Source organism: Paramisgurnus dabryanus, chromosome 2 (assembly GCF_030506205.2).
Source record: "Paramisgurnus dabryanus chromosome 2, PD_genome_1.1, whole genome shotgun sequence".
Lineage (NCBI taxonomy): Eukaryota > Metazoa > Chordata > Actinopteri > Cypriniformes > Cobitidae > Paramisgurnus > Paramisgurnus dabryanus.
The window spans coordinates 20,476,386-20,497,336 of record NC_133338.1 but is presented as its reverse complement, the minus strand read 5'-3'; the positions used below and the strand labels follow the sequence as shown (position 1 = coordinate 20,497,336).

Below are 20,951 nucleotides of genomic sequence, written 5' to 3'. Positions count from 1 at the left end.
ATCAAACATACCTGGGAGGCTGAATTGGCTAAATAAAGACGACAAGCCAAATCAAGTTAAAAAATGTCCTCCAAGTCATTTCACATCACTGAATTCATTGAATTACATAAATACAGGAGCAGCATAGAGCAGACTCTCGCAGCTGTAGACGGTCGGTAATGGTTTCTCTTGGTTCATATGAATTAATTTTGACATACTAGAAGTCGCAGGACCAACCAAATTATAAAAAAGTGTGACTTATAGTACGGAAAATACAGTATTAAGACTGCTTTAAAGGGACAAGTCCCATACATTGTTTCACCAAGACTTAAAAATAAACAACTCACATTAATACACAGAGGTGTAAAGTACTTGAGTAATTTTACTTGATTACTGTACTTAAGTATTATTTTTGGGGATTTTTACTTTACTTGAGTACAATTAAAAATCAGTACTTTTACTTTTACTTAATTACATTTTTTAAAGAAAAAAAGTACTTTTTACTCCTTACAATTTTATTTACAATCAAAAAGTACTTCTATTTTAGAGATCTATTTTTGCTTGCTCTGTAAAACCAATTGAATTGCGCTGATGGTCAGTTTAATTGAAATGTTATTTATTCTGGAGCCTTTGGATCACACTGAGGAATTGGCCAACAGTTCATCTAATGATGAAGATTTTTTGCTTCTTTGAAACCGACAACACATGAGGTGTGACACGTTTCCTGCTGTTAGCAGCCTCTCTATCAAGACTAATACCTTGTTCACACTGTCAGTCCAAATTTTGATGCATATCTAATTTGACAGACTCACTGTCCACATTGTGTTTGACAACTGTTCAGATCCGATCTGTGCATCCTGTAGCCGTATTCCGGATTATCTGCACTGTTTCTATGGCAATTTCCTATTTTCTTACCATTTTCCCGTGAGTTTGGACTTTCTGTAACATAAAATGACATCCAAACCCAACTCCTAACGTCAGGCGACAATTGTTTAAAAGTATGGAAAAAATAGTATAAACCAATAGTTAAAGTGACATCCTAACCCAAAGCCCAAATCTAACCCCAAAGCCCAAATCTAACCCCAAACCCACGCGAAAATGGTTTAAAAATAGGAAAATCAATAGTAATCAATACGTGAAACTGACACGTAAAAGAAAGTCCGTGGTACAGACACATAGAAAAATGCGGAGATCCGTGACAATGACACGAATAAATGAGCAAAAAATTCTGTGACTATACCACTGAACTTTGTGAGATCATGTTGGAAATTATGAAGTAGTCTTATAGTTTGATAATGAAATACAATTAAATACAAACAGTTGTAAAGGATAAAACCTTGTATGTGGTTCATTCACTTCATGTTTTTAAAGAAAGCTTAAACATGAATCTCTCGTTTTCCTTCTTCCGGTTACTTTTACTTTTTTAATACTCAAGTACAATTTTACTGTGGTACTTTTTACTTTTACTCAAGTATAATTCTGGCCAGATACTTTTACTTTTAATTGAGTAAAATTTACACTCAGTACTTGTACTTTCACTTGAGTAAAATTTTTGAGTACTTTTTACACCTCTGTTAATACACATTAATTACCCAATAACTTACATAAACATATGGCTATACATATGCGTCTTGTTCTTTTGGAGCTTCATTTGTGCAAGGCAAAAGTATGTGAACTCACTTGTAACACAGCTCTGCCCAAAATGTTGTCCTCCGAGTCACTCTCAGACTGAGACACAAACACCAGGAACAGCTGCTGAGCTCCATCCACTTGAAAGACCAGCTCCTATACCATAACACAAACTGATCAATGCATTCAAATCAAATACTATGATTGTATTCGGTGTGTTTGCCCTCCACTCACCTCATCCCACACCGGTGTCACAGTGAACGCCGAAAGGCAGGTTTGTTTTCGCCTGTCATAAAACTCAAAGCCATCTACCTCCAGACACACATATGCACCTGCATATACAGTATTGAAGACACACAGAGATAGAAAGAACTGAAGCATAAGAATTTTTGCACATTAATTTTACATTTTACATCACGTAAATGCGTCTCAGCAAAATGGATGAATATACTGAATGCTATATTCGGACAAAATGGATTTCAGGTTGCTACATCAATTTGTCTCGTTCGTGTTTGCTCTATAAAATGTGTTTTTGGGGGGTTTTCAATCTTTTGCACGCTCACGTAGTTCTGTGTTTCAATAGAGGCAGTGCTTGGTGAAGGCACTATGTTCTATATACATATAATGAGTTTGTGGCTTGGCCTGTGGTTTGGAAACTTCCATTTAAGTCGAGACAAAGACATTTATAAGCCTGTGTCTGAATTTCACTTACTGCTTGGATGTTTTAGACCAAATGCCGAATGAACCATCACATATATGCTCCCACACATGTGTGCACTCCCGTCTGTGTGAAAAAGAGATTCCATTCATACACAGGTGAGATTTAGAAAGGGCATTATTTACTTTGTAAAAAAAAAGTAGTGAGAGCTTTACTAGGCTGAACGCAGTGAAGGGGGGGTTGTTGAGTCATTCTGAGTTTGATACAGGAACTAGTAACAGACAGAAGGTCTGGAGGAACCGTCTCTATACCTGTACAAATATTCACACAACACATACATATCTTAATAACAGATACATTTTGTGATATGTTGGGTGACAAACATGTCCTCTACTGTATTTCAAATATTTACGAAACCTCATAAATAAAGCACAAGTCAGAAAATGTAATAAAATAAAAAAAATAATAAAAAATGCAGATTGAATAAAGATGCACTCACTCTTTCCACTTTGTATCTCAATGGCCTCTTTCCACTTATCCAGCTCATATAAAGAATACAGTCGAATGGTATGACTCTAAGGAGAAAGAAAGCTGCGGTTAAAACCGAGGCTTGTTTTAGATCTCGATTCACACAGAGTCTTGGTTCCTTCCAGAGTTCCTCATCAACTTCTTAAACGTCTTTATCTAAGATGATGTGGGTGTGAAAGAGAGGATGTGCAAGCGGGCACGTGTGAGAGTATTGTGGTCTCACCTTTCCACTGCTGCTGTGAAGGTCTAAAGTAAAAGACGGCGTGTTTGTTAAAAGCCATAGTTCACAGTCTTCGAGCTTCCGCTTCAATCGTTCAACTGCCCATGAAAATGACCCCCTGCCACCTTTCTGTGACAAACACACCCATTACAAATAACACATTTAAGCAGAGATCTAAATATGGAATTACCATTGCCATTCTGTTGTTCTGTAACTAAATATAAAAATAAAAAAGTACAGAACAGACTACATGCTAGGTCTTATCTGCAAATGCAGAACAACTTTTGTTAATAGCATGCCCAAAATGTTTTTTAAGTTTATTTAGATCAGAACCACACACGTCAGAAAAAAGGCTCAAAAGTTGTACATTTTTGTCACTGCGACAGTCCATTTTAAAAAGGTCCTAACATGTACCATTTAGCTAGAGATATGTAGCTTTAAGGTATCAATGTGTGCCTTGGAGTTACCAATATGTACCTTTAGGGTACAAAAGTGTAAAAGTTACTGCCAAGTGATAACTTTTGTACCTTCATGTACCTTTTATTCTGAGAGTACACACAGAGTGATATATTAATGAACTTAGCAAAGGTGTTATGTGGGGGAGGACCGGGGGCACAAGTAACGTGGGACGCAAGTAACAACCCTGCTGAAAAAAAGAGCATCAAACCAGCATGGACCAGCATGGGAATTATGCTGGTCTATGCTGGTTTGATGCTGGTTTAGCTGGTGGTCACTAGTATACCAGCACCAAAACAAAATATATGCTGGTCTTGCTGGTATGCTGTTTTTTTAGCAGGGAAAGCTATTTCTCAGAGCTCTCAATACATTGGCATTTCATACTAAGACAACATCTTTAGCACACAGCTCTTGACAGAGATGACAATTATCCCGTTATTTTATTATCATTTCCGCGTGTAGGTCCGGAAAGCTGTTTTCGACTATGGTAAGTAAATTAAAGCGGTAATGTTTTCTTATAAAAACACGTTGTGTTTCTTGTTTCAGGTGTTACAGTCAATCTACAGGTTATTAAGTGCTGCAGCACATCCTGAAGTTTGCCTTCTCAGAGTTCTTCAGAATAAAAGTAAATCAGGTTTAAAATGCACCTATTTCATTGCTAAAAAACAATATTATTTTGTATATTTTGTATAATACAAAATTATGTGTTGGCGTGGTTTATGGTAAGAAAAACAATTATTTTCCACATACCATAAATTTATGTAGCTCCAGATATCCCTTGCCTTCCTCAAATGCATTGATTTTGTACAAAACTCATCGATCTGAAAAGCCCTGTGTCCCTGATTGGACAGCTAATCTGTACGTTGTGATTGGCCAGAATAAAAGATTGGATCAGACCATAGTTGCTCTTTAAAGACTTCCTGCCGGGACGAAAGTAACTGCGCATTCACACGGGGCATAAGCGTTGACGCTCCCATTCACTTTTAATAAGTGACGTCAAGCGGTGGCGAACTGAATTGTGGATCCGTCGGCGCCGCGTCACCGCCATTGCTCACGGCAGAAGTTGAACATTTCTCAACTTTTCAAGCGGCAACGCGAGCGTCAGCCAATCAGATTGCCTTATGCAAATACCCTAGGCAGATCCAGCCAATTATGTTTATGGAAGATCGGAGCATGTGCTGCGGCCACTGTGATTGGCTGTTGGCCAAGCCTTCCGTCAAGCGTTAACGCTTTCGCCCCGTGTGAATGTGCCGTAAAGCTGAAAGTAAACTTTTCATCTTTTTGACTTCCATTCATACGCATGAAAAATGTCACAGGTCACAGTGTAGCAAAGTTCTGGTGAACTCTGACCTGCAAATTCATATCACATGGAGCACTGTGACCAGTGTCCAGTAGTGTGACCATAGCATAACACTTGTTACTTTTGTCCTGTTGCTAATACTGCTGCATTATGTTGAGAATTTATATTATTCTAATATTAAGTTTATACTGTTGAAAAAATGTATTCTCAACTATTCAGATTTGTACACTCGGGTTGTTTTTGAAACATCTGATGAAACTTAAATTTAAAATGAAAATATAATATATTTATTTTTTGCAAAGATAAACAACAGATAATTATGTTAAAGGAGCAGACTTCACTAAATTTCTTGTTTATACTATAAGAGTGCTTGACCAAACATAAATAATCTCAAAGAATAAAGGGCCGCACTTTGCATATAAAATGTCTTTCAAAGATAAACAACACAATAAGAAAAAAGTGAAATTATACTGAAGTCGTTTTACATTTGTTAAAAATTCCACTTGGTATTAATAGACCACACTTGTGAGTACATCTCTATCTAAGGGGTGTCAAACTCATTTTAGGTTAAATGCCGGATGGAAAATAAATTCACCCTTTAGGGGCCGGAAATAATTTTTTCAAAACTTAGTGTTCTGATAATTGTGTTCATATTAACTAAACAAACTACAACTTATTTTGCAACGGACACTACTCGAGTATTTTAAGTAAATTTTCCAAGCATCTGTGCTTTATCAGAGTGTTTGTCTTGGGAAAAAATTTACTTTACTTTTGGTCAATGTTAACAACATTCTAAAGAATAGAATCATTCTGTGTTTTTGTTTATATTGCATATTAAAATTTATTTAATACCTAATTACATAAAAATTGTGTACTTTTACTTTTCTTGAGTAAAAGTACAAAAGTACTTTTTACTTAAGTTAAAAGTAAAAAAAATACTAGATGTTTAATGTACTTTAATATTAAATATAAACAAAAAACTTGAAATGATAAAATGTAGTGAAGTATATTCTTTGGAATATATTTTTGGAATGAGATCTGAGTAATCATTCAGCAAAAAAAAAATGCTAGATTTGTAAAGTATTACAGCAGGCTACCTAGTACAGTGTAAAGTAATAAAAAACAGGCATTATGCTTTTAATTCGTGCTTCCATACGTTTCTTTGACCACCGGATCAACATCACCAGTTTTGGGCCAGTTGCTACTCTCTTTTCTAGACGGCTGTGTGTGAGTCCTGACCAGCTACGACATTTAAAAGAAACCATTACTAAACTAAATCCCACTGCTGTTCGTCGCGTATCGCCATCGCGGCTTAAGGCAGAAACTGATGCCAGTTTCATACACAATACGCTCTACAACCGTGTGAGGTCAGTCTAAAACTTGTTTTTATGAAATGTAGTTGAGTAAAAGTATAGTATTATGCATCAGAATGTAGTGAAGTAAAATAAAAAATTTTTAATAATGTACATATACTATATAAAAAAATTATTTGAGTAAAGTAAAAATACTTGAGTACTTTACACATCTGCTTACTTGTCAGACCTACATTTTTGTAGAGCTAAATAACGAAAAACCCACAAAAATCAACGTGTGAGCTCTCCTGTCTTACCATGTTTTGCTGGAGTGCTTGTTTTAGCTGGTACATTTTAGCTCTGGTTTTGCTGATTTTTATTTGGCATTCAGATGAGGGCTGATGTTCAGATGCCCAATGCAGTTTTAGGCCAACCAACGGCAGGTACCAGCAAAACCTGTAGTGTGCCTGTCTCCTGCATACACAAACATAAATCCAAGCTCATGGCTAAATCTATTTTGTGCTAATATGTAATTTTTTTCTCTTTTTTTGAAAGTTTAAGTTATATTGTTTTATTCAATTGGTAAAGACTTACCCGGCACTTATAAGTTTGACACACAGAAGCAGGTCCGTGTACAAGAAGAGGTGTCTAAGGCTGTATCCACTCTCACACACATCCACCACAAACCCATCACGCATCAGTTGACGTCTCTATGGCACACATGGTTTTAATGACAGCATGCACTTGAGCTGGCATAAACCGGTTTGTTTAAGGTGAAATGCTATTTGTATGCAACATTGAATCCATGAGTACCTCTCCTTTGCTGAGCATGACAGCTCTTTTACACTGGGACCTTTCATTGACCCCCGACAGGAAACTGCTGGAGAGACGAAGGGCTTCCTGCAGCGAGACGCTATCTTGGTGATCGGGTGGCGTGTGATTCCACAGTTCCTAGGGAAAAGCGTAATAATAATAAATCCTTGAGCATGAATGAATATTTATAAAGTGTATATGCTGGAAGAAATGATCTTGAACAGTGCCTCACATGCAACACGAGGGTGGTTTTCATCACTCTGTCTAACGGCTTATACAGGAGAGCTATGGAGTGCAATGAATGAATTAAAAGTATAAATGACCCAGGTGTTTATAGATTTATTCAAATGCAAAAAAATTTGTTTACCTTCAAATGTGTATTTCGTTTTGACATTGTCTGACCCTTTGGATGACATCATACTCTAAAATATCAAGAGAAAAACACGAGATAAGGACCAGCAAGGTGTACCAACATGAAAGTAGAGATGACAAAATTGAAAAACATTAGACCTCTGCTAGTGTCCTGAAGCGCTGATCTGACTGCATACCCTTCTGCACAATCCTCAGTGCGTTCTCATAGTTATCAATGAAGCCCCGGTAAACTCCTAACTGGTTAACCTACACAATAGAGACACCAAGCATAAGCACATGTCTGGATGTAAATTGATGGGACACAACATGCAATTAATCATTTAAAGTTGCAGTGTGTAATTTTAAGAAGGATCTCTTGACAAAAATGTAAAATAATTTACAAAACTATGTTATCAGGGGTGTATAAAGACCTTTTTATAATGAACCGTTACGTTTTTATTACCTTAGAATGAGACGTTTTTATCTACATACACAGAGGGTCCTCTTACGTGGAAGTCGCCATTTTGAGACACCATGTTTCTACGGAAGCCCTTAAAGGAATAGTCTACTCATTTTCAATATTAAACTATGTTATTACCTTAACTAAGAAGAGTTGATACATCCCTCTATCATCTGTGTGCATGCACGTAAGCGCAGGAACGCGCTGCGACACTTCGATAGCATTTAGTTTAGCCCCATTCATTCAATGGTATCAAACAGAGATAAAGTTGGAAGTGACCAAACACATCAACGTTTTTCCTATTTAAGACGAGTAGTTATATGAGCAAGTATGGTGGCACAAAATAAAACGTAACGCTTTTCTAAGCGGATTTAAAAGAGGAACTATATTGTATGGCGGAACAGCACTTTTGGGAGTACTTCAACTCGCCTGAAAAGTCCGCTCCCCTTCTCCCTCTCATAATGGGAGAGGGAGGGTGTTACTGCGCCGAGTCGAAGTTCTCCCAAAAGTGCTGTTCCGCCATACAATATAGTTCCTCTTTTAAATCCGCTTAGAAAAGCGCTACGTTTTATTTTGTACCACCAAACTTGCTCGTATAACTACTCGTCTTAAATAGGAAAACGTTGATGTGTTTGGTCACTTCTAACTTTATCTCTGTTTGATACCATTGAATGAATGGGGCTAAACGAAATGCTATCGAAGTGTCGCAGCGCGCTCCTGCGCTTACGTGCACGCACACAGATGATAGAGGGATGTATCAACAATTCTTGGTTAAGGTAATAACATAGTTTAATATTGAAAATGAGTAGACTATTCCTTTAACGGACAAACTTTTTTACTGAGTTGTCTCTGACGATGACATGTTTTATAGCATGTTAAAATTTTCACTTTGTAGGTGTGAGCAAAAATGTGCCGTTTTGGGTGCGTCCTTTAAAATGCAAATGAGCTTATCTCTGCACTAAATGGCAGTGCTGTGGTTGGATAGTGCGGATTAAGGACAGTATTATCCCCTTCTGACATCACTAGGGGAGCCAAATTTTTTTCACTTGCTTGTAGAGAATGGTTTACCAAAACTAAGTTACTGGGTTGCTATTTTTCAAATTTTCTAGGTTGATTGAAGCACTGGGGATTGAATTATAGCACTTAAACATGAAAAAAGTTTTTGTTTTCTTTAAACAAATAATTGTTTCAGAAATTATAATTAGTAAACAAACTGAAGATAATTTAGCATGTTAACTTATGGTCATTGTTTTTGAGGCTTAAAGTTTATTAGGTTTGTCCTTAACACATTTTCACACATAATAGGCTGAAAAAGTTAAAACTTACAAATTTAAGAAACAGATCTCCTACAGGTAACCGAAGGTGCCCTTGGAAAAACTGCATTTCTCCGCCGTTCTCAGTCCTCTGCCCCTGATCTGACCCTGTATCATTATTCAGTCTGGTCTTAAGGCTAGTGTAGAAATCCTTGTGCAGGTCTCTAAGCTCAGGAACTTGGTAGAAAACTGTCTGAACCTGCTCGGTGGACAACACGGGTTGCGATGTACCTGCTGATGCCTTCAGAGCTTTCATGGGCTGGAGATAAAGAGACAGAGGAGATTGGATGAATGTTAATTAAGGAAAGATTAGGAACTGAATTTTAGAATTAATGCTAAAAAACTAAAACAATTAAGTGCCTTATAACCATTACTAAAACCAAACCCTTACCCATTTGTCGCCTCAATAAAGTGTGATGAGTTTAAGAGGAAGTAAATAAGTAATATGACACTTTATTTATTTGTGTATACTTCATTATGCATGTAACTCTAGATTCTTTAGGCACTGTATGGGTAAATATGGGTAAATGAAATCCAAACTAGAAAGGGAAGCAAGTACTTCACTAAAGAAACAGAAGTTGCCCTTGCAGGATGTGACAGATGGGAAAAAGGTTTGACTTAAATAAGAAGTTTCGGAAGCTGGAAAGTACAGTGGAGGATGTCTTAAGCTTGAGAATAGACTGCTTTTAGACACATCTGTTTATAACTGAAGTTATAAACTAGTGCTTTTAATTTCTTTTTTTCCTCTTGAAAGAGAAAACATTAGAAATAAAGGTGCTAATAGAGGCTGGAAATAACACATCTACTATAGCACATTTTAGTTGTGTGTGTTTTGGTGAGTTGGTCTTCACACATACTACTTTTTTAATCAGATATTATAATGAGGAAGTGTTTAAGATAGGAAGTAAAAAATAATTGTTGATTAAACTGATAAAATATAGGCTGACCATTATGAATGTAGATAAGACCCTACGCTGATAACTGTTGGTGTATACAAGTTTCTGTACATTAAAATGTCCACATTAAAAGTCTTAACCACCTGCACCACTGACCGGTCCCCACAATTAAAGTTGACAATCATACTACATGATGATAATTTGAAATATACCGTTTGTACAGTCATTACGTCTATGGAAAGTCCACATATATTAATATGTGTGCATGTGTACGGATTACCATGAGCAGTGTCTCTAACTCTGTCAGGTAGATCTCTTCACTGGTCAGAAGCCCTTTCAAAACCACCATCCTCTTCTGTAGCAGCTCATCTGGGCTATCGGATATCTGGAGAGTTTTTACAACAGAAACAGCTGCATTTCTTAATTTTGTTTATCATTTACTTAAATAACATTCAAACAGTTCACGTAAAGGTGACCTATATGTATTTAACCACTTATCTTTCAAAAAAGGTAAATGATCAAACTTGTAGTGTGCTAATATCTATGCACACAAGTAACTAAGATTAGTTACAGATCAGTTTATAATCAGCTACATTAAGTAAGTCAATAAAGGATTTTTACTGCATACTGGAGTTGATGGCTCGCGAGGTTCAGTTTGCAGAGGGCTGTGAGATACCCAGTCTGTCTCCTCACTGAACACATCCTGTAGTAAGTCAGATTCCCCCATATCATCCTCAGTCACTGTCAGAAAACCATGAAACAATATAAAACTTGTCCACAGAGCACTCATTGACCATTAGTAGGATTTATACTGTCATCTGATCGAAGGGCATTTTTTTAAAACTTGGTTAATGTGGTGTAAAAAGAAGCAAAACGTAGTACTGTATGTAAAACAAACCAAACAAATGCTCCTGAATTTGGGTTGCTCTGTCTTACCAGGTGTGATGTCACAGGTCCTAAGATAATCCTCTGCTTCCTTAAAGAGCTCCATCACCAGCAGCCACTGCCGAGAACTGGCCTGTGTGTCTCAGGGCACAGTCGATATGTGATATATCCTTTCACTTTCGCACACTGACGATCGTCTGTGGTGAACAAGCTCACATTCTTCCTGCTTCTCACAAACGCAATAAGAAATAAGCTATGAGGCAGCAGGGGAAATCTCATGTTCCTGATTTTATTTTATTTTTTTTTTCAATTTCAAGAAGCTGTGTCTGTTTATTACCATTATCTATTATGTCTGGATTGAATCATCATATATTTATAATATTGTTAAACAATAAGAATGACAATGTATCTACATTTTTTATTAGAATAAAACAGCAAAGAATTAACATTAAGTATTAAGTTTTAATAAAGTTAAAATTGTTATTTTAGTTTATCCTTGAATATCTACAATGGCCTTTTTTACAGTGTGTGAATTTGTAATGAACAGGCATTCAACATTTTTTTAAACTGCCTGTTATTGTTGCAATAACGTTTTTGGACTGTGAAGCAGTCAATCTATCACGGTTTAACACTACCACCTACTGCTGGTTAAATTGAGTATTGCATTTACTACAATTGTATTACCATATAATTTGGAGAATACAAACCATGGTATCTTTTAAAACAGGCACTATTGCTGACAGGCACCATGATATTCACAGAAATATTAAAATGAAACATATTTACTAATATCTTTACTAAAAGTCCATTTGATTATAGAAAAAGATGGTGTTATACCTTGTGACAGATCTTTAACTTTCACATGTATTTAAAAAGGTGCAAGTGTAAATGCATGAAATGAAATATGATGAAATAAATAAATCAAACTAAATACAATTAAATTAAATGCACTACAAATGTAAACAAAATGAAAACATTTAACTGCTATTTTAGTAAAGGTGCAGCTTGCATATTTCTAAGGCATCAGAGTCCATTTAGTATGGCTTTTTTGTTTTTGTTTATTTACAGTTTTTAACAGACGCTAGGACACATTTCTCAATACTTAGGTCACTTTTGCGAAACTCTTCACACAGTTCTCCTAACAAACTTTCAGCTTGGCAAAGCAGTTCATTTTACATTCAAAATGCACTAAAACTACCAAAACACTTTATTCAGGTCTCAAATCAACTCATTCTTCCAGAACACTAGCAAAGGTTGACATCTGACAAACACACTTTGTCACCCACAAAACCATAACCTAAAAAACAACATGTAGCATTATACAATGTTTTCTTGTATAAAACAAGGACCCATCTTTGTTTATAATTCACTGCAATATATGTTACTGGAATGAATCAGAAATTATGCAGAATTCTTCAATATTTTATGTCGTTTATTTATTTTTATGTTTTTGCACTGCGTAATTCCAAAATGCAAGAATTTGTATACACACCATCCACTGATACAGATGCAATTGTAATGCTAATCTACTCGGTCTTCTCAATTTGGCAAATTGTCTTTATAGCATTTAATTTTAAGATTTAAAATACATTTCATTAAAATATTACTGTAGAAATGTAGCAAATTGCTATCTTATTCAGTTTTGTATCATGTTATTGTAAGCATGTGCAAATTTGCTTGTATGTACAAAGAGTTTTGTCAGTTGTGAGAAAAGAATTCATGAAATTTGAGAGATGTAGTCATTGAATGCATTTTGTGCCAAAGCAATGATTATTGATCATCAGTTAAGCCCACATAGACTTCTGTTGTGCTCATTGTGTGAAGAGTTTTGCAAAAGTGACCTAAGTATTGAGAAATGTGTCCTAGCGTCTGTAAAAAACTGTAAAATATTACTGTAAAATATTACTGTAGAAATGTAACAAATTGCTGTCTCATTCAGTTTTGTATCATGTTATTGTTTTGAACATTAGTTTAACCGTTTTGAAAACAGTAAGTAAGCATGTGCAAATTGGCCTGTTCGTACAAAGAGTTTTGTCAGTTGTTGTGTCTGAGTGAGAAAAAATTCATGAAATTTGAGAGATGTAGTCAATGAACAGATTTTGTGCCAAAGCAGTGAAAATTGATTCTCAGTTTAGCCCACATAGACTTCTGTTGTGCTCACTGTGTGAAGAGTTTTGCAAATAACCTAAGTATTGAGAAATGTGTCCTAGCGTCTGTAAAAAAACCTGTAATATTTGGTCAATTACCATGTACAATAGAGCGCTGCAGGGATAAGGTATTTTGTATGCATACCCCAGAATCCATTTAGCATTTTATCATTTCCTATTACCTTATTCTCTCCCTCTGGACTTTTTAAAGATTTAAATTGTCTTTAAACTGTTAAGCGTCGCTGTCCTGAATATGGGAAACCTAAGTTTACATCTGTCAGGAATGGACAGATGAACCCAAGCGCAGACAATTAAGGGGTAAAACAAAAGAATTTAATGAAAAACAAGACAAAACAAAGCCCACGTGGGGGCAAACAGCATAAAACAACGTATGACAGAGATTATACACTACACTTGACTAACAACTTGACTTGAATAACACACGACTGAAATACACACAAACAGCACAAAACGAACCTGCACAGGACTACACAAGGGTATTAAATAAGAGAAACAAAACAAGATAATGAGGGGAGGACAGGTGACGGAAGTGAACTAATAATGAAAGATTAACAAGGAGAACAAGGGGGCGGGGACTAGAGACGAGACACCAGAGGCACATGACCCGACATACAAGGCCATGAGCGGGTGTAGGCAAGTTCGGTCCTACAGAGCCGCAGTCCTGCAGAGTTTAGTTCCAACCCTAATCAAACACACCTGAACAAGCTAATCAATGTCTTTAGGAATTAGAAATAAGGTTAGATTATCAGTGCTTAGGCTAAAATATGCAGGACTGCGGCTCTCTAGGACCGAACTTGCCTACCCCTGGCCATGAGCCTCCACATAGAACATGGGGCTCTCAGAACCCTGCCACAAGGAACTAGATACAGACTTGAAACAAGACTTTTGGCAGGATCCTGACAACATCAATATTGTTGATGTAAACTTTAATCTATCACTACAAACAATATATTGTTGGGAAGGTCTAAGCCTCTAGAATAGACATTTCAACAGTGTTTTATAAAGTAAATTTTGCAGGGAGAGTAATTGATTCATTTATGAAGAGAGTGTGCCTCAAAACATTTATATCCTGCTAAATGTCACTGTCCTGCCAGCAGGACACCACGTTTACTTCAGTGTTTTGCATGTGAAATCTTATTTAATCATGACAAACTGTATATTGTTTGAAAAGCTTGACATGTGCAGGCCTTCTAGAGACAGCGGGTAGAAGAATTTCTGATTTTGTTATGGAGTCCATTGATGGAAATAATAGGAAGGGGGTGTATGTAATCAAGAGGTCACAGATATATGGAGGAGCAAGGTTATGGAGGGCTTTGAAGGTGAGTAGTAGTACTTTGTATTTAATCTATGATGGAACTGGTAGCCAGTGGAGTTGATGGAGAATGGGGGTGATGTGAGCAGATTGTTTAGTGAGTGATTTGATATGATGATCAAAACTTAGAGTGGAGTCAAACTTAATGCCAAGGTTTTTGACAACTGGGGTGGGGTGAACAGGTGAGTCATCAATATTAAGAGTGAAAGTGTACAGTTTGGTGAGCATGTTTTTAGGGCCAATCAGCAGAACTTCTGTTTTATCTGTATTGAGTTTGAGAAAATTGTTTTGCATCCATGTTTTTAAATCAGAAAGGCAGTCAGTGAGTGAACGTGGGGGGTCAGAGGGGGAAGTGGTGGTAAGATAGAGTTGAATGTCATCTGCATAGCAGTGGAAACTTAGACAGTGGCTGCGAACAATCTGACCAAGAGAGAGGATGTATGTGAGAAAGAGGAGTGGCCCAAGAACCGAACCCTGAGGGACACCACAAGTGACTGAGGACTTGGAAGACTGATGTGAACCAAGTGCGACAAACTGCTTTCTGTTGGTGAGGTGAGATTGAAACCAATTCAGGGCTGTGCCAGAAACACAAATAGAAGACAGACGGAAGATTAGGACATTGTGGTTAATAGTGTCAAAAGCAGCACTAAGATCGAGAAGGATGAGTATGTTTAGTGAGCCAGAGTCCATAGATAGAAGGAAGTCTTTAACTATGCATAATAGGGCAGTCTCTGTATTATGACATGGGCGGAATCCAGATTGAAAAGGCTTGTAAAGGTTGTGATGGTTTAGAAAAGTTGTGAGGCCACCACTTTTTCCAATACCTTATATACCTTATATATTTCCAATACCTACCATGTTTCAGATGATAGCCTTTAACTCGGAGAGGGGTCCTATCTACGTAAATGGCTTGTACGACCCTCTTGGATTCCTTGCGCCTATTACCATAAAAGGGAGATTACTGTTGAGAGAACTTCCCAAAAAAGGTGAGGGCTGGGATTCCCCTTTGCCAGAGGACATGGAGGCTGAATGGAGAAAATGGGAAAATTCTCTTCAAGAATGTGTTTGCACATCCATTCCTCTGACTGATGTCTAGAGTAAAGAACTTTGTGTTTTTGCGGACACATAAGTTAAAGCCATTGCTGCTGTAGGATACCTAAAGGTGATAGATCAACATGGTCACACAGATGTTAACTTCTTATTTAGAAAATCCAAATTGGCACCACAGCCAGACATTACTGTCCCAAGACTAGAGTTGTGTGCTGATGTATTGGCAGTGGATATTGCAGAGATGATTGTAGAAGAGATGGACATGACCTTTGATCACATCTGGTATTATATTGACAGTAAAGTAGTACTAGGCTACATCCATAATCAAACATAGAGGTTCTTCTATGACTACGTGCACAACAGAATATAACGAATCCAGTGTACCTGCACAATGGCAATATGTTCTCACAGGATTTAACCCAGCAGACCATGGATCCAGATCTGTGCCTGCAGCACTCTTGCGTACCAGTTCATGGCTCACGGGCCTGCACTTCTTGCATAATTCAGAGCTTCGATCCGAATCACGTGAATAATTTGAGCTTGTGGATCCAACCACAGATTCTGCAAATCTGCAGCAAAGGTCCTTCTGAAGAAGAGCTGGAGAACACAAAAAAATATTGTTTTAAAGGGTGTTCAATATAAGAGTTAGTCAACAGAGATTAAGAGCATCACTGCAGCTCACAACCTTCCTCATAAGAGTGTGTTGAGGATCTCCTGTACTTGACAGCAATGGCTTACTTCGAGTATGGGGTCGTATTAAAAGGTCTGATCTGGAAACTTGTGAAGTTAACCCTATCATTATCCCAGGTAGACATCATGTGGCAACAATGATTGTGTGACATTATCATGAGGTTGTGAAACATCAAGGTAGACACTTTACAGAAGAGCTGTCAGAGCTGATAGATTTTGGCTAGTAGGAGGTAAGATGTGCATACGTGGTCTGCTTTTTAAGTGTGCAACAGGCAAGAAGCTGCGAGGGAAGACTGAACATAAGCAGATGTCAGATTTGCCAGTGGAACAGTTGACTGTAGCTCCAGCCTTTACCTATGTGGGTGTTGATGTTTAGAGATTGGGATATGGGTGGTCACTAGGAGCAAATGATCAGGATTGCTCGTCACATTCTTGATTGCATGTTTGCATAGTTAATAGGAAATCACACACATGAGGTCATGACCACATTCATGGCGGAAGTTATTGTGGTGATGAATTCACTGCCTTTAATCCCTTTAACCCCAGCTACTCTTTTGACACAAAAGCCAGGTGCAACACCTCCCCCACCTGAAGACTTTGAGAATAATGAGTTGCTTAAAGAACAATAGAAACAAGTACAAAGGTTAGCTAACATCTTCTGGACAAGATGGAAAAAGGAATACCTTTGTACCCTGCAAAAAAAGAAGCAAGACAAAAAAGGCTAATTTGAAATAAGGGAATATTGTGCTGGTAAAAACATTCAAGATAATAGACATAAGTGGCCAATGGCAATCGTTGTGAAAACGTCACCAAGCAAAGATGGATTGATAGAGTAAGTGGACGTTAAAGTGACTAAGGATGGCATTCAAAAAAAATCCTGTCAGGTTCTATCTATGAACTTATCCTCCTTCTATCATCTGATATGTTATAAATTGATTTGAGATTCTTACAGTGCCAGGTGGGGAGTGTGCAAGAGTGTGTTGATTTTAGGTTTTGAGGGGACTTATTTTATGAGGACTTCAATTTTGAAAAGCAGTCACAATTAGCCTCTTAGTGCAGGAAGTACCAGTTGTGCTGCAGAAGTTCAAAATAATTGTGGTAGCTGTTATATCCTTAAACATCTTCTTTCTTTGCATCTGTTAAATGCAATGCCTGTATAGTACACAGTGTTTATTTTTTTTGTGACATGTTTGGGAAGGTTATTTTGATTTTCAATTGATTTATTTAACCTTACTATATCATCAATCTGTAATCTTTCAATTTCATACTTCGTTATAGTGAAATTTTTATATTTTTACAGTTTTACAGTTGAAACATAAACTTCATAAACAACTTGATGTCGCCGGTGAAGTTTTTGGAGTCATTGTTTAACTTACTGGATAGTTAGATCATAGAGACGTCTAACACAGCCGGTACATTGTGCTTTGTTATTTTGTGTAAATGTTTTCATATACATAAATGTCAATGTATAAAGAAAATACATAGCTTCACACACTTTAATGTGAACTCAATCAGATTTTATTACTCTGGAGGGTGTGTGGAATACCAAGGTGAGGAGAACTATGAATTATGGGCCTCTATCCATTTTAGAGATCTTTGATTTGGAATACAACTGCACCAAGAGGAAAGAGAACAATGAAAGAGGAGATGGGGAGGAGGAGGGATGCCAGAAGAATTGCAGCTGGATGCCCTGATAGCAATAAGCTTATTGCTATCGTCCATTGACAGGCCTAAATATTTCGGCTCCTCTTGAACCTACGTTTAGAACTACATTTATTTGTCTATTCCTGCTATTGTTTGCTGATTTTAATTAGATGCAGAGGCATCATGCCCATTCAAACTGAGGGGGCAGTTGTCCCCTCGGTATTTTGAGCCAAATTGATTTTGAATGCAACCTCAAAATCAAAGAACCATCCATTAATCTGTTACTTGTCTTTTAATCTGTTTAATATGCAAAATATTTTTAATTCTGTGCTGCATCTAGGGTGGCCATTTGTGCCAGATCCGCCGGACACCTCCAGAACATGTTTTCGGGTGTGTTCTCCGGAAGTTGCGTTGCTCGACCGCATACGTCATCAAGGTTCTCACATTTCAGTTAAAATACATAAAAAATTAAGATTTATTTCTTTTAAGACATACAAGCATTGTAGTTCCATTACCTTGAAATGTAACGGTTGCTTTTCTGAAATTAACGGAATAGTCTACCCTTTTGCCATATTAAACTATGTTATTACCTCAACCTAGACGAATGAATACATACCTATCTTTTTTCAATGCGTGCACTGTACAGCGTGTCGTGAATGTGTTAGCATTTAGCCTAGCCCCATTCATTCCTATGGTACAAAAAAAAGTTTTATTTTGTGGCACCATACTTGCTGGTATAACTCCTCATGTAACAGTGTTTAAATAGGGAAAACACTGAAGTGTTTGGTGGCTTTCCTGTTTGGTACCATAGGAATGAATGGGTCTGGGCTAAATGCTAACACATTCATGACGCGCTGTACAGTGCAGGCATTGAAAAAAGATAGATATGCATTAATTTGTCTAAGTTGAGGTAATAACATAGTTTAATATGGCAAAAGGGTAGACTATTCCTTTAAACCCGAAATATTAAACCTTGATGACGTATGCGTATGACCTAGCTGCATCCTTGTCACTTTTCAGAGATTTTTGCCATTTTGATAGTGTTTTGATTGTGTTACATTACTTTTTTCTGGCGGCAGGCGCTGCCGTCGCAGACGTCATCAGCATCTGAGCGCGCTCACTAGCTCTTTGCTGTTGCTGCTGCATTTTGCTATCTGAGGAATTAAAACGTGTAGAAACACTCACATTACCAAACCCCAGTACCGTAATGTGCAGTTAACCTCCTCTGTGTAGAAAATGTATGGTTTAAAATGTGACCGTCTCAACATTATATTAGTAGAGATTTCTAGATTCATTTTGGTACAACGTAAGTCTTTTAGTTATGGGCATACAAGGACAAGTTAAATTAGTTGTACTGAAGACGTCCGCCCAAAGAATTTTAAATAAAAGATTTAAACTAGAAAATCCAAAAGTGTGCTTGCTCTGGTGTGGTCACTAACGTGATTTGTGAAATGTAAAATTTTTGGAATGTTTTTTTATCTTGTGCCTTGTACCTCACATTGGAGTCCCAAGTTCATGTACAAAGTTTGGTTTCAATACGTGAAAGCATTCCTGAGACACACACACACATTCTTATTTCCATGTTTTGTGGGGACATTCCATAGACGTAAAGCATTTTATACCGCACAAACTTTCTATTCCCCTTACCTAACCCCAACCATCACAGAAACCCTTCTCATACTTACATTTTCAAGAAACATCCTTCTGTTTGATTTTTAAGTTTGTTTCCTCATGGGGACATCAAAATGTCCCCACAAGGTCACAAAAACACTGGTATTCCTATCTTTGTGGGGATAATTGGTCCCCACAACGTAATAATTACCAGGTACACACACGCGTGCACGCATGCACGCACACACACAGTATATACAGTGACCTCCATAAGTATCAGAACAGTAAAGACAAGATTTTCTGTTTGCTGTGGTGATCAGAAATTGATAAGATGAATATCAGTATTTCAGAAGTACAGAATGTCACATTTTATTAACATTTGTTTATGTTTCAACACATACATGCTTTACCAACAAAGAACAACAGCATTTAATGCTGATTTATGTGTGTTGTACCCAAATGCACATAAGTGAATCAAACTAATCCTACACATTTGATGCTTTTCATGTGTGAACAATTAATGCATCAGGACACAGCTTATCACTTCAACACTTCTGAGTCAATGGTTTCAATATGCCCACATTAGATAGGAGTATTAAAATACAAATGTGTTGTTCAATTAAGTTGGATTATTGTCTATGTTAAAACAGGTAAAAGGTTTATGTGACAGATTCTGTACTGTATCATGTTCACCTTTTAATTTTTAGACATTTCTTGACTCCACAGCACAGAGAAATTTTGCCTGTATTTTCCCAATACTTATGAAGGGCAACATACACCAACAGTACAGAAAAAATAATACAAATACAGAATAGACAAGCATTTCAAATTAACAAATTAACTTTAGTCTCAATGTTGATGTAGCTTATAGCTGAAATATCAGAAACTGACAAGAGTTTTGCATTTACTATGTATAAAGTTAGAATCTCCTAAGATGGTCTGAGGACATCGACAGTTTACACTTACATGATACAAACTGATTTTAGACAAAACTCATGTTTTCTTATGTTGTGAATCTCTTGTCACGTGTGTGTTGTGAGAAGCACTTACATCATACAGTACAGTATACAGTGAATCAGATCTCAATCATCAATGATTTTCAATCTGTGCTTCTGGAGGCTGCGCGAGTTTAACTGTGTTTGACGACGAACAGGTCACGCATATATAATGGCGGGTAAATGTGTGAAGTTTTGCTTTTAGTTAAAAGATTGGTAAATTTATATCCACATCATCCAACACTGTTTACGCTCTGCGCGTTTCTAACGTTACTCGTTATACGTTCTAGTTTTTGCAGCGATCTGAACAATTCATTCAATCTGATTTGAGAACCAATTTAAAACTTTGGCCAATTTGCTTTGTAAAGAATCGACTCAAAAGACTCATTTATTTGCAAAACTTTGTAAGGAATCGACTCAAACGAGTCATTAATACGCGAATGCCCCAAAAACACAAGACGGCACTTTAAAAATAAAATACACATTTAGTAATTAATTAAAATACAGTAACCAAGGAACGCCGCACAGTGTAACGAAGTAAAAGTAAAATTTATTTGTTTCCACCTCGGAAGGGCAACTTGAGTCTAGAAGGGCATGGGCAGTTGCCTGGGCAACCTGAGCAACTCCCCTCCCCCATGCATGTCCCTGACCACATGCATGATTTTATGGTAATGCTGAGTTTTTCGCGTAAATCCACAATC

At 37.1% G+C, this 20,951-nt stretch overlaps 1 protein-coding gene across 2 annotated transcripts in view; it reads right to left on the bottom strand.

Moving 5' to 3' along the window:
- LOC135750824 (active breakpoint cluster region-related protein) overlaps window positions 1–10,962 on the bottom strand; it is a 208,849-nt gene extending 197,887 nt beyond the window's left edge. For both annotated transcript variants that reach the window (XM_073812087.1, XM_073812088.1), the window contains exons 1-16: window positions 10,832–10,962; window positions 10,524–10,636; window positions 10,176–10,280; window positions 9,013–9,258; window positions 7,386–7,493; window positions 7,243–7,297; window positions 7,108–7,160; window positions 6,876–7,013; window positions 6,657–6,772; window positions 6,380–6,536; window positions 3,018–3,143; window positions 2,766–2,841; window positions 2,482–2,577; window positions 2,321–2,392; window positions 1,843–1,940; window positions 1,660–1,764 (exon numbers count right to left, since the gene is read on the bottom strand). In XM_073812087.1, coding sequence (XP_073668188.1) covers window positions 1,660–1,764; window positions 1,843–1,940; window positions 2,321–2,392; window positions 2,482–2,577; window positions 2,766–2,841; window positions 3,018–3,143; window positions 6,380–6,536; window positions 6,657–6,772; window positions 6,876–7,013; window positions 7,108–7,160; window positions 7,243–7,297; window positions 7,386–7,493; window positions 9,013–9,258; window positions 10,176–10,280; window positions 10,524–10,636; window positions 10,832–10,886 — 1,719 coding nt within the window. In that variant the 5' untranslated portion in view covers window positions 10,887–10,962. The remainder of the gene's footprint in view (window positions 1–1,659; window positions 1,765–1,842; window positions 1,941–2,320; window positions 2,393–2,481; window positions 2,578–2,765; window positions 2,842–3,017; window positions 3,144–6,379; window positions 6,537–6,656; window positions 6,773–6,875; window positions 7,014–7,107; window positions 7,161–7,242; window positions 7,298–7,385; window positions 7,494–9,012; window positions 9,259–10,175; window positions 10,281–10,523; window positions 10,637–10,831) is intronic.
- Between the last annotated feature and the right edge of the window lie 9,989 nt (window positions 10,963–20,951).